The 13,917-nt window shown below is 32.6% G+C and overlaps 1 protein-coding gene across 1 annotated transcript in view; it reads left to right on the top strand.

The window, feature by feature from the left end:
• Positions 1–3,263: 3,263 nt before the first annotated feature.
• Positions 3,264–13,917, top strand: part of LOC119609134 (disintegrin and metalloproteinase domain-containing protein 10) — a 73,571-nt gene continuing 62,917 nt past the window's right edge. The window contains exons 1-2 of the mRNA XM_037963838.1: positions 3,264–3,456; positions 3,558–3,990. Coding sequence (XP_037819766.1) covers positions 3,747–3,990 — 244 coding nt within the window. The 5' untranslated portion in view covers positions 3,264–3,456; positions 3,558–3,746. The remainder of the gene's footprint in view (positions 3,457–3,557; positions 3,991–13,917) is intronic.

Consider the following 13,917-nt stretch of genomic DNA (forward strand, 5'->3'; position numbering starts at 1 on the left):
CTAGAACAAAACTAGAACAAAACTAGAAACAGAACTAGAACAGAACTAGAACAGAACTAGAACAGAACTAGAACAGAACTAGAACAGAACTAGAACAGAACTAGAACAGAACTAGAACAGAACTAGAACAGAACTAGAACAGAACTAGAACAGAACTAGAACAGAACTAGAACAGAACTAGAACAGAACTAGAACAGAACTAGAACAGAACTAGAACAGAACTAGAACAGAACTGGAATAGAACTACAACAAAACTACAACAGAACTACAACAGAACTACAACAGAACTAGAACAGAACTAGAAACAGAACTAGAACAGAACTAGAACATAACTAGAACAGAACTAGAACAGAACTAGAACTGAACTAGAACTGAACTAGAACTGAACTAGAACAGAACTAGAACAGAACTAGAACAGAACTACAACAGAACTACAACAGAACTAGAACAGAACTAGAACAGAACTAGAACAGAACTAGAACAGAACTAGAACAGAACTAGAACAGAACTAGAACAGAACTAGAACAGAACTAGAACAGAACTAGAACAGAACTAGAACAGAACTAGAACAGAACTAGAACAGAACTAGAACAGAGAACTAGAACTAGAACAGAACTAGAACAGAACTAGAACAGAACTAGAACAGAACTAGAACAGAACTAGAACAGAACTAGAACAGAACTAGAACAGAACTAGAACAGAACTAGAACAGAACTAGAACAAAACTAGAACAGAACTAGAACAGAACTAGAACAGAACTAGATCAGAACTAGAACAGAACTAGAACAGAACTAGAACAGAACTAGAACAGAACTAGAACAGAACTAGAATAGAACTAGAACAGAACTAGAACAGAACTAGAACAGAACTAGAACAGAACTAGAACAGAACTAGAACAGAACTAGAACAGAACTAGAACAGAACTAGAACAGAGCTAGAACAGAACTAGAACAGAACTAGAACAGAACTAGAACACAATTAGAACACAACTAGAACTGAACTAGAACACAACTAGCACTGCACTAGAATGTAACTAGAACAGAACTTGTACAGAACTAGAACAGAGCTAGAACAGAACTAAAACTGAACTAAAGCTGAACTAGAACAGAAATTGAACACAACTAGAACTGAACTAGAACACAACTAGCACTGGACTAAAATGTAACTAGAACAGAACAAGTACAGAACTAGAATAGAACTAAAATAGAACTAGAATAGAACTAGAACTGGAACTGAACCAGAACTAGAACGGAGCTAGAACTGAACTAGAACACAACTAGAACACAACTAGAACACATCTAGAACACAACTAGAACACAACTAAAACACAACTAGAACACAATTAGAACACAACTGAAAAAGAACTAGAAAATAACTAGAACACAACTAGAACACAACTGGAACACAACTAGAACACAACTAGAACTGAACTAGAACACGACTAGCACTGCACTAGAATGTAACTAGAACAGAACTAGTACAGAACTAGAACAGAGCTAGAACAGAACTAAAACTGATCTAAAGCAGAACTAGAACATAACTTGAACACAACTAGAACTGAACTAGAACACAACTAGCACTGAACTAGAATGTAACTAGAACAGAACAAGTACAGAACTAGAATAGAACTAAAATAGAACTAGAATAGAACTGGAACTGAACCAGAACAGAACTAGAACGGAGCTAGAACTGAACTAGAACACAACTAGAACACATCTAGAACACAACTAGAACACAACTAAAACACAACTAAAACACAATTAGAACACAACTAGAACAGAACTAGAAAATAACTAGAACACAACTGGAACACAACTGGAACACAACTAGAACACAATTAGAACACAACTAGAACACAGTTAGAACACAACTAGAATGTAACTAGAACTGAACTAGAACTGAACTAGAACTGAACTAGAACTGAACTAGAACTGAACTAGAACTGAACTAGAACTGAACTAGAACTGAACTAGAACTGAACTAGAACTGTACTAGAACTGAACTAGAACTGAACTAGAACTGAACTAGAACTGAACTAGAACTGAACTAGAACTGAACTAGAACTGAACTAGAACTGAACTAGAACAAACTAGAACAGAACTAGAACAGAACTAGAACAGAACTAGAACAGAACTAGAACAGAACTAGAACAGAACTAGAACAGAACTAGAACAGAACTAGAACAGAACTAGAACAGAACTAGAACTGAACTAGAAGTGAACTAGAACTGAACTAGAACTGAACTAGAAATGAACTAGAAATGAACTAGAACTGAATTAGAACTGAACTAGAACTGAACTGGAACTAGAACTGAACTGGAACTAGAACTGAACTAGAACTGAAGTAGAACTGAACTAGAACTAGAACTGAACTAGAACTGAACTGGAACTGAAGTAGAACTGAGCTAGAACTGAACTAAGAAAAATTTAACTAGATGTAAACAACTTTTTTCTTTAGGTAACTGAGCCATCTCCCCACAATCTTATGACACCTCAAACATTATTATTTTTAACCCTCTCAGTTATCGAAAATTATTTAAAATCATTGCATTTATTTTTTATTGGTTTTTAATTTGTCTGATTTTCAATACAATATTCTTTCATAATCCTATTGCCTTTAAATCGTTTTCCTTTAATTTGCAATTTCATAATTTGTCTATAGCAATCCTATAAAGTAAAAGACTACTTTGGTGTGTCTGTTTCTGTGTCTGCCTGCATACATTATTGATTTATTTGCAGTCATAATTTTTGCCTTTTATTTAAAACATTTGTCATTTTAATTGTCATATATTAATTTATTTTATGATATTTTTTTTCTTATTTGCTGTTTCTGTTTTCTGCATTTACTCTGGCCTCTGTAAGTGAGAGCAAGGATTAAGGTTTATCTGGTTTGTGTATGTGTGTGTGTGTTTCTTTTTTCAAGCAGGATAACAAATATAAATAAAAACATACTAAAAGACATAAATTTGATTGTGTATTTTACCCTCTGGTGTTAAGGCTGTCGAAAAAATAAAACTTGTTGCTTTAAATATGAATGTTTTCTTTATGTTAAGTCCCTTTGTTATTCCATATAAATTTTACCTTTTTTTTAACAATTTATATTCCCAGTGATAAAAATCATAAGCAGCATAAGGATAATTATGTTTAACTAAAGGGAAATGAGTTTTCATCCTTTACTCCTTTAATGTGCAAAATATTTATTAAGTTTAATTTAATGATTTAATTAAAATGTTAATTATTTATTTTTTTCGTCTTTGCAGGTCACAACCGTTTAAACGAATACATATCCCATTATGAAACATTAGATTATGATCATCAACATATACGCGCTAGTCACCATAGAGCCCGACGATCAGTGACCAAAGATCATTATGTACATTTAAAATTTCAAGCACATGGAAGAGACTTCCATATTAGATTAAAACGTGATTTATATACATTTAGTAATAAGTTAGAGGTAAGTAGAAAAAATACAATCCCGATTAATACGATCATAATGAATATAAAATGATCCTTATCGGTTCCTTTCTAATGTTATTTAACATCTTTTTCTCTTAGATAATTGATAGCAATGGCCCTCTCGATGTATCAACCGATCATATATATGAGGGCGATGTGATAGGGGATCGTAATAGTTATGTATTCGGTTCCATATTGGATGGAGTATTTGAGGGTAAAATAATAACCGAACGTGATGCCTATTATGTTGAACATGCCAAACGTTATTTTCCAACAAATTTTACACAAATGCAATCATTGGAATTGCACAGTACTGATAATAAAAATTTTAATACATCTTTAACCACAACAACAACAACAACATCGTCTACAACAACGACGACGACATCAACAACCACAACAACAAAATCACCTTTAGCTAAAAGTAAAAGTATAGAAGATCATCATGATGAAATAGTTAAAAATGTTGGTTTTCATTCGGTGATCTATAAAGAATCTCATGTGGATGATGTCTATAAGGATGTGAGAGAAGGTAAGTGAGAAATATTTTTAGTAAAAGAGTTTTTTTAAGGTGATATTTAGGGATTTCACAAAATGTAAATGCCAGTTTAACGACCATAACGTTTTTTATGATATTGATCGAAGAAAAGTAATTCAATTGAGGTAGTTCAGTTTTATAAGATTCAAAAAAACCAAGTTTCATTTGATTCCAAAAGAAATTTTTCAGTTTATACACGATTTAAGAGAGTCTCTTTTAATTCAATTCCTGATGAACTAGTGCTGATATCACACAAAATAAAAAACCGTTTTGGAACAGAACTGAACTAGACATTGAACTAGAACTGAACTAGAACTGAACTAAACTAGAACTGACTAGAACTGAACTGGAACTGAACTAGAATGAACTAGAACTTTAACTGAACTAGAACTGAACTAGAACTGAACTAAAACTGACCTAGAACTAACTAGAACTGAACTAGAACTCAACTAGAACTCACTAGAACTGAACTAGAACTGAACTAGCACTGAAATAGAACTGAACTAGAACTGAACTAGAATTGAACTAGAAATGAACAGAAACTGAACTAGAATAGAACTGAACTAGAACTGAACTAGAACTGAACTAGAACTGAACTAGAACTGAACTAGAACTGAACTAGAACTGAACTAGAACTGAACTAGAACTGAACTAGAACTGAACTAGAACTGAACTAGAACTGAACTAGAACTGAACTAGAACTGAACTAGAACTGAACTAGAACTGAACTAGAACTGCACTAGAACTGAACTAGAACTGAACTAGAACTGAACTAGAACTGAACTAGAACTGAACTAGAACTGAACTAGAACTGAACTAGAACTGAACTAGAACTGAACTAGAACTGAACTAGAACTGAACTAGAACTGAACTAGAACTGAACTAGAACTGAACTAGAACTGAACTAGAACTGAACTAGAACTGAACTAGAACTGAACTAGAACTGAACTAGAACTGAACTAGAACTGAACTAGAACTGAACTAGAACTAGAACTGAACTAGAATTGAACTAGAACTGAGCTAGAACTAAACTAGAATTGAACTAGAACTGAACTAGAACTGAACTAGAACTAAACTAGAACTGAAATAGAACTAGAACTGAACTAGAACTGAACTAGAACTGAACTAGAACTGAACTAGAACTGAACTAGAACTGAACTAGAACTGAACTAGAACTGAACTAGAACTGAACTATAACAGAACTATAACAGAACTAGAACAGAACTAAAACAGAACTAGAACAGAACTAAAACAGAACTAGAAACAGAACTAGAACAGAACTAGAACAGAACTAGAACAGAACTAGAACAGAACTAGAACAGAACTAGAACAGAACTAGAACAGAACTAGAACAGAACTAGAACAGAACTAGAACAGAACTAGAACAGAACTAGAACAGAACTAGAACAGAACTAGAACAGAACTAGAACAGAACTAGAACAGAACTAGAACAGAACTAGAACAGAACTAGAAACAGAACTAGAACAGAACTAGAACAGAACTAGAACAGAACTAGAACAGAACTAGAACAGAACTAGAACAGAACTAGAATAGAACAGAACTAGAACAGAACTAGAACAGTACTAGAACAGAACTAAGAACAGAACTAGAACAGAACTAGAACAGAACTAGAACAGAACTAGAACAGAACTAGGACAGAACTAGAACAGAACTAGAACAGAACTAGAACAGAACTAGAACAGAACTAGAACAGAACTAGAACAGAACTAGAACAGAACTAGAACTGAACTAGAATAGAACTAGAACAGAACTAGAACTGAACTGGAACAGAATTAAAACAGGAACAGAACTTGAACTTAACTAGAACGGAACTCAAACTAAACTAGAAATGAAATACAAGTGTTTCAAAATAAGACCAAGGTATACCCAACCTCGCCCTCTATGTAAAGTAACCCCTAAAAAAATGCGGTAAATCTATTTTGAATTATCTATGTAAATACAGATTTACATAATGATATTATGGATATGGAAATGTCATTTGCAACAGTTTTTTATATGTGTACTAGTAATCACGAAAGCAGAGAAAAAATGTCTGTATGTGACATGTTTATTAAACATTTAAACTAACTTGTATAGAATTATGAAAAATTATTTAAAATAAATAAATTTAAATAAAATTTATAGAAGTAACATAAAACCAAATGACCATCAGCATTACAACAAACATTTAACATTTTGTGCAAAGTTTATGGGTGCCCTAGGATTTCCTTCCTGTTTAAAATTAAAACCCACCCAGCCAGCACCCACACTCATGTCTGTTCGAATAATTGTAACCATTATTTTTATCATGACTTTGACAATGACTGTTTTAGTACATATGTATGTATGTACATATGGGTATGTATGTATGTGGTTTGTGCATGTATGTAAAATAAATTTATTTTAAAATATTTTATTTAAACTGAAATAAAAAACATTGTTTTTACTTTAGTTGGTTATGTTTTTGTTTTCCGTTCTCTATTTTTTTTTTCATATAAAACTTTTGACAATACAAGTAGATTGTTAAACCATTTTGACTGACATGTTTTTCAAGTGACATGTTTGTTTCATTTTCGTAGTTTTTCCCTCCGCGCTCACTGCGTGTTTTCCTGTATATTGTTGTATGTATGTATGTAGTTGAGTTTTAACATTTGGTTTGTTTTATTTTTTCTATTATGGTTTCGTTAGTTTTATGAAAACATAACCACCAACCAACCTATACATCATTTTTTATTTTATAAACTAAATGAAATAAACAAGAAGGAATTAAAATAAACTATATGCTATAAACTTTTAAAACTACACTGTTTCCCAAGGAAATGAGAAAAATTTTGAATAAACATGGTTGATAAATGGAAATAGGAGAGTTCTTGATATAAAACTCAGTTCTGTTCTTAGTTGACTTTTAATTCAGTTTACATCCATTTCATTTCTACTTTGGTTCCCTATCATTTCTAGTTCCTTTAAACCTTGGTGTAATAATTATACCACGCATTCACTCATGCCTTTTATATGTCGTATGTTATAAACAATTTCATTTATAATGTTATATATTTTATGTGTTTTGCAAAAATTAAAATTAAAAAAAAAAATCCAAATAAAAAGCGCAAAAATGTAAAAAAAAAACATAAAAAACCCTATAATGTTTTGTATCATGGTAAATTTAAATATATAGCAAAAATACTGTATATATATTTTTATTGTTTTAATTAAAAATACGACTTTTTTACGACATCTAAAAAAATGTAAAATAAATAAAAATTTATATATCAACTCTTGCTGTGGGTCATGTGGTATTTGCTTTACAAATATAAAATAAATTACAAAATATTTATGTATTTTCATATTTAAATATCAATTTACTATAATATTATGAAAATAAATATTAATATTGAAAATAAATATTTAAATAATTTTCGTTTCGTAAAACAAAGTATATTGGTTTAGGGTTTATATTATTTTAAATATTTTAAATTTTATTTAAATTATTTATGTGTACAGCCAGTTCTAAGTAGTTTTGATCTAGTGTAGTGCTAGTTTAGATCTAGTTGAGTTTTAGTTCTTCACTAGTTCTGTTCTAGTTCTGTTCTAGTTCTTTTCTAGTTCTGTTCTAGTTCTGTTCTAGTTCAGTTCTAGTTCTGTTCTAGTTCTGTTCTAGTTCTGTTCTAGTTCTGTTCTAGTTCTGTTCTAGTTCTGTTCGAGTTCTGTTCTAGTTCTGTTCTAGTTCTGTTCTAGTTCTGTTCTAGTTCTGTTCTAGTTCTGTTCTAGTTCTGTTCTAGTTCGGTTAGTTCTTGTTCTAGTTCTGTCTAGTTCTGTTCTAGTTCTGTTCTAGTTCTTTCTAGTTCTGTTCTAGTCTAGTTCTGTTCTAGTTCTGTTCTAGTTTTTTCTAGTTCTGTTCTAGTTCTGTTCTAGTTCTGTTCTAGTTCTGTTCTAGTTCTGTTCTAGTTCTGTTCTAGTTCTGTTTTCTAGTTCTGTTCTAGTTCTAGTTCTTCTGTTCTAGTTCTGTTCTAGTTCTGTTCTAGTTCTGTTCTAGTTTGTTCTAGTTTGTTTAGTTCTGTTCTAGTTCTGTTCTAGTTCTGTTCTAGTTCTGTTCTAGTTCTGTTTCTAGTTCTGTTCTAGTTCTGTTCTAGTTCTGTTCTAGTTCTGTTCTAGTTCTGTTCTAGTTCTGTTCTAGTTCTGTTCTAGTTCTGTTCTAGTTCTGTTCTAGTCTGTTCTAGTTCTGTTCTAGTTCTGTTCTAGTTTCGGTTCTAGTTCTGTTTCTCCTAGTTCTGTTCTAGTTCTGTTCTAGTTCTGTTCTAGTTCTGTTCTAGTTCTGTTCTAGTCTGTTCTAGTTCTGTTCAGTTCTGTTCTAGTTCTGTTCTAGTTCTGTTCTTAGTTCTGTTCTAGTTCTGTTCTAGTTCTGTTCTAGTCTATTCTGTTCTGTTCTAGGTTCTAGTTCTGTTCTAGTTCGTAGTTCTAGTTCTGTTTTCTAGTTCTGTTCTAGTTCTGTTCTAGGTTCTGTTCTAGTTATGTTCTAGTTCTGTCTAGTTCTGTTCTAGTTCTGTCTGTTCTAGTTCTAGTTTGTTCTAGTTCTGTTTCGAGTTCTGTTCTAGTTCTGTTCTAGTTCTGTTCTAGTTCTGTTCTAGTTCTGTTCTAGTTCTGTTCTAGTTCTGTTCTAGTTCTGTTCTAGTTCTGTTCTAGTTCTGTTCTAGTTCTGTTCTAGTTCTGTTCTAGTTCTGTTCTAGTTCTGTTCTAGTTCTGTAGTTCTGTTCTAGTTCTGTTCTAGTTCTGTTCTAGTTCTATAGTTCTGTTCTAGTTCTGTTCTAGTTCTGTTCTAGTTCTGTTCTAGTTCTGTTCTAGTTCTGTTCTAGTTCTGTTCTAATTCTAGTTCTGTTCTAGTTCTGTTCTAGTTCTAGTTCTGTTCTAGTTCTGTTCTAGTTCTGTTCTTGTTTGTTCCAGTTCTGTTCTAATTTGGTTCTAGTTCTGTTCTGTTTGTTCTAGTTCTGTTCTGTTCTTTCTAGTTCTGTTCTAGTCTATTCTAGTTCTGTTCTAGTCTGTTCTAGTTCTGTTCTAGTTCTGTTCTAGTTCTGTTCTAGTTCTGTTCTAGTTCTGTTCTAGTTCTGTTCTAGTTCTGTTCTAGTTCTGTTCTAGTTCTGTCCTAGTTCTGTGTCTAGTTTCTTGCTGTCTAGTTCTGTTCTAGTCTGTTCTGTTCTAGTTCTGTTCTAGTTCTGTTCTAGTTTTCTGTTCTTAGTTCGTTCTAGTTCTGTTCAAGTTCTGTTCTAGTTCTGTTCTAGTTCTGTTCTAGTTCTGTTCTAGTTCTGTTTCTAGTTCTGTTCTAATACTGTTCTAGTTCTGTTCTAGTTCTGTTCTAGTTCTGTTCTAGTTCTGTTCTAGTTCTGGTCTAGTTCTGTTCTAGTTTCTGTTCTAGTTCTGTTCTATTCGTTCTGTTCCTAGTTCTGTTCTAGTTCTGTTCTAGTTTCTGTTCTAGTTCTGTTCTAGTTCTGTTCTAGTTCTGTTCTAGTTCTGTTCTAGTCTGTTCTAGTTCTGTTCTAGTTCTGTTCTAGTTCGTCTAGTTCTGTTCTAGTTCTGTTCTAGTTTCTGTTCTAGTTTCCGTTCTAGTTCTGTTTCTAGTTCTGTTCTAGTTCTGTTCTAGTTCTGTTCTAGTTTTTCTAGTTCTGTTCTAGTTCTGTTCTAGTTCTGTTCTAGTTCTGTTCTAGTTCTGTTTATTCTAGTTCTGTTCTAGTTCTGTTCTAGTTCTGTTCTAGTTCTGTTCTAGTTCTGTTTAGTTCTGTTCTAGTTCTGTTCTAGTTCTGTTCTAGTTCTGTTCTAGTTCTGTTCTAGTTCTGTTCTAGTTCTGTTTTAGTTCTGTTCTAGTTCTGTTCTAGTTCTGTTCTAGTTCTGTTCTAGTTCTGTTTCTAGTTCTGTTCTAGTTCTGTTCTAGTTCTGTTCTAGTTCTGTTCTAGTTCTGTTCTAGTTCTGTTCTAGTTTTTCTAGTTCTGTTCTAGTTCTGTTCTAGTTCTGTTCTAGTTCTGTTCTAGATCTGTTCTAGATCTGTTCTAGTTCTGTTCTAGTTCTGTTCTAGTCCTTTCTTGTTCTGTTCTAGTTCTGTTCTAGTTTTGTTCTAGTTCTATTCTAGTTCTGTGTCGAGTTCTGTTCTAGTTCTGTTCTAGTTCTGTTCTAGTTCTGTTCTAGTTTCTGTTCTAGTGTGTTCTAGGTGTGTTCTAGTCTGTTCTAGATCTGTTCTAGATCTGTTCTAGTTCTGTTCTAGTTCTGTTCTAGTCCTGTTCTTGTTCTGTTCTAGTTCTGTTCTAGTTTTGTTCTAGTCTATTCTAGTTCTGTTCTAGTTCTGTTCTAGTTCTGTTCTAGTTCTGTTCTAGTTCTGTTCTAGTTGTGTTCCTAGTTCTGTTCTAGTTCTGTTCTAGTTCTGTTCTAGTTCTGTCCTAGTTCTGTTCTAGGTTTTGTGCTAGTTCTGTTTTAGTTCCAATTTCCTTATCCTATTACATAATCTCTTCTCTCTATTAATCAATTTTTTCTTCTATCTCATGTTTCGTAATTAAACTACCAAATAAGTTTAAGTTTTCATTACAATTCATTACTATTTGCAAGTTCCTTTCAATTAATCTTAAATGGACTTAATGTTGTTTTTGTTCTATACATTTAACTAGTTTAATTCTAAAATTAGTTTGTAACTAGAATAACTTATCGCCCCCTAAAACATTTGTCTTTTACGCTTAACACAAAAAGCTTTTATATAGTTTCTTTACAACATAAACCAACATAAAACATTATTTTCCACCCTTTCACACCAACAGCTTTCCCTCTGCGTGAAAGTTTTTGTCATTTTATTCTTTAATACATTTGACCTTATAATTTAATTTACTGTAAAACTAAGTTTATCAACTTAACCAACAAAGAATATTAATTGCACTTATTAATACAAAAAAAAAAATAGAGAAGAAAACAACAACGACAGCAACAACATTATTTAGTAGCAGCAACAGCAATAGTAGTGGAGGCAGCAACGACAACAAACACCCCCAACAATTATTGCTGATGTTAACAAAACTGAAAAGAATAGTAGAAGTGAATTGTAAAGAAATGAAAACTATAGCAGAAAAATGCAATAAAACATGTGTAGAAAGGAGTCAATAGAAACAGAGTGACATATAAAAATTCGTACAAAAAGTTAAATCATTTATTTACTTTTGCTTATTTTCAGCAGCAAAGGTTTGCAAGCAAATTACGCTTGGGTTGGGGGGCGTTTAATATTTCTCACTCTGTGCCTGTTAAAGTGAGGCAACTTAGTTACACAACTAAGGGGGAAAGTTTGTGTTTAGCCAACTATTTAAGGGTTTAGGGAAAAGAAACAAACAAAAAAGTAAACAAATTTTCTTTCTTAACCTACACCAACATTAAATATCAAACATATTTAAACAAACGCTCACTCACACATATAAAAAGAATACACGTGAATGAAATTTATAAGAACAAGAGAATAAACCACGCAATAGTGTGATATGAAGAAAAACCCTACACCAAGCCAGTACACGTTTATACACATCGAAACCAAGATGTTGCACAATGGGACCGCTTGTTAAGAAAAGCTGTAAACATGACATGATCGACCCCATAACATACTTAATATTTTTTCGTTCTTAACCACTGTACTTTTAACATACTTATTGACTTTTCCTGAAACCATATAACCAACAATAGAAACACATAAAGTTGTTCTGTTTTCCTTCATGCAAAACAAAGCAAATATAAAACAATAAAAATAGAAATCTCTTTATTTTTTACTGTTATGAATAAAACGTCACCACTACCTCTATTCCCCAAAATTCCTAACCTTTTCCTATAACAACTCATATATATACGTATTCAATAAAATTAGAACCAGTAAAAGTATTTATGGGTGTTTATAAGCAGGGGGACCTAGTACGAATAGTGGCATTTAGTTTGGTTAAAAGCTATACAATTTGGGGTTAAAATACTTAACATGTTCACAAATAACTCAAACACACACCTTCTTATATTCATCTTGCTCAAAGATGAAATTGTATTTGTATGTGTGTATGTATGTATATTCCTCTAGGGGCCTGCTTTAGGGGAACACAAGGATATTTTTTTCTTTTCATTTCTATTTATTTTGTATATAGATTTTATTCTTTTGAGTAAATACTTAGCTCGATATATGACTTAGGGTGTTGCAACTGAAGGAGTTTTTTCGTTTTAGTTTAGTTCTATTTAATTTCTATTTCAGTTCGAGTTCTGTTCTAGTTCAGTTCTAGTTCAGTTCTAGTTCAGTTCTAGTTCAGTTCTAGTTCAGCTCTAGTTCAGTTCTAGTTCAGTTCTAGTTCAGTTCTAGTTCAGTTCTAGTTCAGTTCAGTTCTAGTTCAGTTCTAGTTCAGTTCTAGTTCAGTTCTAGTTCAGTTCTAGTTCAGTTCTAGTTCAGTTCAGTTCTAGTTCAGTTCTAGTTCAGTTCTAGTTCAGTTCTAGTTCAGTTCTAGTGCAGTTCTAGTTCAGTTCTAGTTCTGTTCTAGTTCTATTCTAGTTCTGTTCTAGTTCTGTTCTAGTTCTGTTCTAGTTCTGTTCTAGTTCTGTTCTAGTTCTGTTCTAGTTCTATTCTAGTTCTATTCTAGTTCTGTACTAGTTCAGTTCTAGTTCTGTTCTAGTTCTGTTCTAGTTCTGTTCTAGTTCTGTTCTAGTTCTGTTCTAGTTCTGTTCTAGTTCTGTTCTAGTTCTGTTCTAGTTCTGTTCTAGTTCTGTTCTAGTTCTGTTCTAGTTCTGTTCTAGTTCTGTTCTAGTTTTGTTCTAGTTCTTTTCTTGTTCTGTTCTAGTTCTGTTCTAGATCTGTTCTAGTTCTGTTCTAGTTCTGTTCTAGTTCTGTTCTAGTTCTGTTCTAGTTCTGTTCTAGTTCTGTTCTAGTTCTGTTCTAGTTCTGTCTAGTTCTGTTCTAGTTCTGTTTCTAGTTCTGTTCTAGTTCTGTTCTAGTTCTGTTCTAGTTCTGTTCTAGTTTCTGTTCTAGTTCTGTTCTAGTTCTGTTCTAGTTCTGTTCTAGTTCTGTTCTAGTTCTGTTCTAGTTCTGTTCTAGTTCTGTTCTAGTTCTGTTCTAGTTCTGTTCTAGTTCTGTTCTAGTTCTAGTTCTGTTCTAGTTCTGTTCTAGTTCAGTTCTAGTTCTAGTTCAGTTCTAGTTCAGTCTAGTGCTGTTCTAGTTCTGTTCTAGTTCTTTTCTAGTTCTGTTCTAGTTCTGTTCTAGTTCTCTTCTAGTTCTGTTCTAGTTCTGTTCTATTTCTATTCTAGTTCTTTTCTAGTTCTGTTCTAGTTCTGTTCTAGTTCTCATTTAGTTCTGTTCTAGCTCTTTTTTGGTTCAGTTCTATTACTGCTCGAGTTCTGCTCTACTTCTGTTCCGGTTCAATAACAATTTTTTTAACCTCTCCTGTCATATTACCCTCTACAGTTCAGTATTCCAATTTCCTAGTAGTAGCAACATAAAATAAAAAAGAAAATCTTATTTTTATGGCATTTAAAATGAAAATATAATAAAAATAAGAATAGTGTTGTACTAGTGCACTTACCGTACATAAAAGAATGAATAGTGTTGTTATTATATTTCTTTCTTATATTATAAAATACAAACAAAACTTTTAGCAACTATACCCAGCAGTTTAACAACGAGAATACTACGAAGTGCAGTCAGTTGCAATAAATATCCTTAGCAGAGTGTCAGTAAACAGAGTAAATATTTAGTTGAGGTCCTTAATAGCGAACTGCAGGGTATGGAATATACGCCCGCACACGTTCATATATTAGTATGTTTTGTATGTAGTTGGACTCCTAGATGCGTTTTCATTCCGGGGATTGGATTGATATTTAAAATCAGGATATTGTACTTACAATCTACACTTTAACTCACATTGAAAGGGGCGTTTCATGTTATGT

The sequence above is a fragment of the Lucilia sericata genome, unplaced genomic scaffold, assembly GCF_015586225.1.
Source record: "Lucilia sericata isolate MDLA Ls3-8-SP2 unplaced genomic scaffold, ASM1558622v1 Contig000933F_arrow, whole genome shotgun sequence".
Classification (NCBI taxonomy): Eukaryota; Metazoa; Arthropoda; class Insecta; order Diptera; family Calliphoridae; genus Lucilia; species Lucilia sericata.